At 61.4% G+C, this 3,630-nt stretch overlaps 1 protein-coding gene across 4 annotated transcripts; it reads left to right on the forward strand.

Moving 5' to 3' along the window:
* The first annotated feature begins 142 nt into the window (after positions 1-142).
* On the forward strand, positions 143-3,394 carry Hras (HRas proto-oncogene, GTPase). 4 transcript variants are annotated; one of them, XM_037209294.1, is made up of 6 exons: positions 143-249; positions 1,122-1,273; positions 1,472-1,650; positions 1,802-1,961; positions 2,056-2,136; positions 2,628-3,394. In XM_037209294.1, the coding sequence occupies exons 2-5, from the start codon at positions 1,163-1,165 to the stop codon at positions 2,116-2,118; spliced, it is 513 nt and encodes a 170-aa protein (XP_037065189.1). In that variant the 5' UTR covers positions 143-249; positions 1,122-1,162; the 3' UTR covers positions 2,119-2,136; positions 2,628-3,394. The 4 variants fall into 4 exon arrangements, with proteins under 4 accessions (XP_037065189.1, XP_028725862.1, XP_028725854.1 ...); XM_028870021.2 differs by lacking the exons at positions 143-249; positions 2,056-2,136 and adding an exon at positions 382-521 and having other exon boundaries at positions 2,628-2,753; positions 2,906-3,394; XM_037209287.1 differs by lacking the exons at positions 143-249; positions 2,056-2,136 and adding an exon at positions 748-997 and having other exon boundaries at positions 2,628-2,753; positions 2,906-3,394.
* Positions 3,395-3,630: the final 236 nt, after the last annotated feature.

Raw genomic sequence — 3,630 nt, forward strand, 5'->3', positions numbered from 1 at the left:
CCAACCACAACAGGTCGAGATGAGCCGGAGCTCGACCAATCACCGGCCGTCTAGAGTTGACGGACGGGCGCGGGGCGGAGCGGGGCGGGGCGAGCGCGGGCCCGGCCGAGTCCCCGCCGTCCGCGCCCGGCGCCCGCAGCCTGAGCCGCACCCGCCGCGGACGGAGCCCATGCGCGGGCCCAGCCGGCGCCGGTCCGCGCCCCCGCCCTGCCCCGGCCCCGGCCCCGGGGGCAGTCGCTCCAGCAAGCGGTGAGTGCGGGCGCGGGGTGGGGCGCGGGGCGCAGGTGATCGGTGCTTCCTTGCTCCTCTTAGCCCGGCAGCGTGCCTAAGCGCCCGGCTGCCCGCCTCTGCGGCCCGACCGGGCCCGCCCCGCCTGTGGCCGCCCTCCCGGCGAGGCGCCGCCCGGGCCTCCGGAGACTCTGCACCCCGCGGCCATCACGCTCCGGCCTCGGGGCTACAAGGACACCCACGTCGGGCCCCAATCAGGGCCTTCTGCTCCCCAGCCACCCCTCGTGCCCCTTGTGAGTCTTTCCCGCAGTCACCTGCTTCCCACACCCTCGGCCGCCTTTTCCCCCCTGCTTGCTGAAGGCTCCCTGGCCCCTTGTGGAAGGTCTCTCTCAGTGGAGGGCAGGGTCCCTCTCCAGCTACCCTTCCCCCGCTGCCAGGACCGCGCCTGGCATGCAGTAGGCGCTCAGTAAATACTTGTCGGTTGCACCCACATGCCGGCGGGCCGGAGCCGGTTGTCGGCTGGCACTGGCCTGCCTGGGCACGCTGAGGCCGCCGTGGCAGGACCTGTTTTTGGGGGGTGGCCTCAGCCCTCAGGCGCCTCCAGTTGAGGCTTTCTGCCTACCTAGCGACTTCTAATTTGGGTGCGTGGTTGGGAGAAGCTCTCAGCTGTCAGCCCTGCCTTGGGGGCCTCTCCCTGCTTCCTCACACAGCCATTAAGTGCTGCTGGAGGAGGTGGGGGGCCTCCCTGTCCCAGCTGGAGGTGCCACAGGTGAGTGACTGGGCCACTGTCGTGGCTGGCCTGCCTCCTCCATGCTGGAGAGGGCCTTTGGGTCAGGCACCTATTAGCAGTCTCAAGTGACCCGGGCCTGGCTAAGTGTGGTTCTCATTGGCAGGTGGGGCAGGAGCTCCTGGAGTGACAGTCCCTATAGAAGCGATGACAGAATACAAGCTTGTGGTGGTGGGTGCTGGAGGCGTGGGAAAGAGTGCCCTGACCATCCAGCTGATCCAGAACCATTTTGTGGACGAGTATGACCCCACCATAGAGGTGAGCTCTGGCTACCTGCCTGGGTTCTGGCAGTGGTCATGGGTAAGAGTCAGGACAGGCCCACACAGCCGAGTCTTGAAGGTGGTGTGGGTCTGGCTCCCACCTGAGCCATCAGGGCATGAGAGGTGCAAGGGTAGGCTGGCTCTGTGGACGTCTGTCTGAGGAGAGGCGGGACCCCTAAGCTATGTTCTTCCGCAGGACTCCTATCGGAAACAGGTGGTCATTGATGGGGAGACATGTCTGCTGGACATCTTAGACACAGCAGGTCAAGAGGAGTACAGTGCCATGCGGGACCAGTACATGCGCACAGGGGAGGGTTTCCTCTGTGTGTTTGCCATCAACAATACCAAGTCCTTTGAAGACATCCATCAGTACAGGTGAGCCATCTAGGGCTAGCCCATGAGCCCAGGGCACAGGTGAGCAAGGTTCCGTGTGCACACTGAGGCTTTATGTCTTCTCCCAAATGTCCTGGATACAGCCATGCCTGTGGCCCGCTAGTTGGCTTACATACCCTCCATCTCCCTCTAGGGAGCAGATCAAGCGGGTGAAGGACTCAGACGATGTGCCAATGGTGCTGGTGGGGAACAAGTGTGACCTGGCCGCTCGTACTGTCGAGTCTCGGCAGGCCCAGGACCTTGCCCGCAGCTATGGCATCCCCTACATTGAAACGTCAGCCAAGACCCGGCAGGTGAGCTTGCTCCCCATTCCACAGCTAGTCAGGGATTCACCCCACCCCACCCCAGCCAGGGAGCAGAGCTCATCGCCCCTCTCCCTCAACACAGGGCAGCCGCTCTGGCTCTGGCTCCAGCTCCGGGACCCTCTGGGACCCCCCGGGACCCATGTGACCCAGCGGCCCCCATGCTGTAAGTCTCCCAGACGGCAGGGCTGTGAGGGAGGCAAGGGTCAGGGTCCGGGCTTAGGCCCTGCAGTTCTGGGTTGACACAGTGCCAGGGTAGGAGGGGGTCCGTGGAGAGAGCTGCCCTGAGCCAGGCCGGAGCGGTGACCCAGGGGCCTAGTCCTTCCTGTCCCCATAGTGTCCTGTGGGTACCTGTTAGTTTTGAGCCCTTAAGTGTGCTCAGGGTATTCATACCTGAGCCATACTGGGGGTCTGGGAGAGTCCCGAGTTGAGCGGCTCTGATTTTCAAGGATATTCTGGAGTGAGCCTGCTTAAGGAGAGTGGCCCTGTGCCCTTTAGACATGCAGAGTCCAGCTCCCTGTTTGTGCTGGTTGTACAGCCGAGGAAGGGTTATTTTCCAGGGTTGGAGTGTTACCTGATCCAGGCAGGGAGCTTCTTACCCAGACAGCACCCCTTTCGTCCTCAGCGTCCCCTCTGATCCACTTCCTCTGTTCCCAGGGTGTGGAGGATGCCTTCTACACACTCGTTCGTGAGATTCGGCAGCACAAACTGCGGAAGCTGAACCCTCCTGATGAGAGTGGCCCTGGCTGCATGAGCTGCAAGTGTGTGCTGTCCTGACGCCAGGTGAGGCAGGGACCAGCAGACATCTGGGCCAGTGGCCCCAGCTAGCCGAATGAACGTCATATCCACTCTGATGTCCCTGCTCCCTCCCACCCCCATTCTGCCAATCCCCCTGCCTACGGTCAGTGGTGTCCTTTGTGCCCGTCCCGGCACAGGCTCAGGACGTGGAGGTGCCGGATGCAGGGAGGAGGTGCAGACGGAAGGAAGGAAAGAGCAGGGAAGGAAGGAAGGAAGTGATGCTGGAGCCGGTCCAGTCCAGGGATGGTGGACAGAGGTGACCAAGACCTTCGCATGGACAATTTGAACAGACTGTCATGAACTGTCCCTGTTGCCACTGGCACCCCAGTCCTCAACCCCTCTCCGTTCCCTCTGGGTGCCTCTGGGGCACAGGTTGAATCACAGTAAATTATTTGATGGTCTTGACTTGTCTCTGGCTGGGAGTAGGAGGTGTAGTGCCTGTGGCCTCCCAGAAGATACTGGGAACCTGGGATTCATCATCTGCCTTGTTCCTGTTCCTGAGAAGAGGCTGGGGAGACTAGCCTGGGATCCTGGACTGTGTAGCCCTTCCCTCTGCCTGCCCCAGCTGTCTTGTGTTTCCTGCAGAAAGCTATAGGCAACAAAAGAATAATCAGGTGATACGCAAAGTGACCTATTGTCCTTTAAGTAATGGAAGGAGGGGGGCTTAAGAGTAAGGGGGTATCCCTTGTCTCCAGCAGGAAACACATTTCCTGCATCCTGGGATCCATGAAATACAGCCCCAAGGATTGCAGAGTGTAAGACCTGCCCTGCCCCAGCATCCTTCAGCCTTCTGACCAGTGATGGGGTTTCTAGAACTCTGGAAATAGGTCATCAGTGTTTTCTGTGTGGCCACAGGCCTCTG

Source organism: Peromyscus leucopus, chromosome 1, assembly GCF_004664715.2.
Source record: "Peromyscus leucopus breed LL Stock chromosome 1, UCI_PerLeu_2.1, whole genome shotgun sequence".
In the NCBI taxonomy this organism is placed as follows: domain Eukaryota; kingdom Metazoa; phylum Chordata; class Mammalia; order Rodentia; family Cricetidae; genus Peromyscus; species Peromyscus leucopus.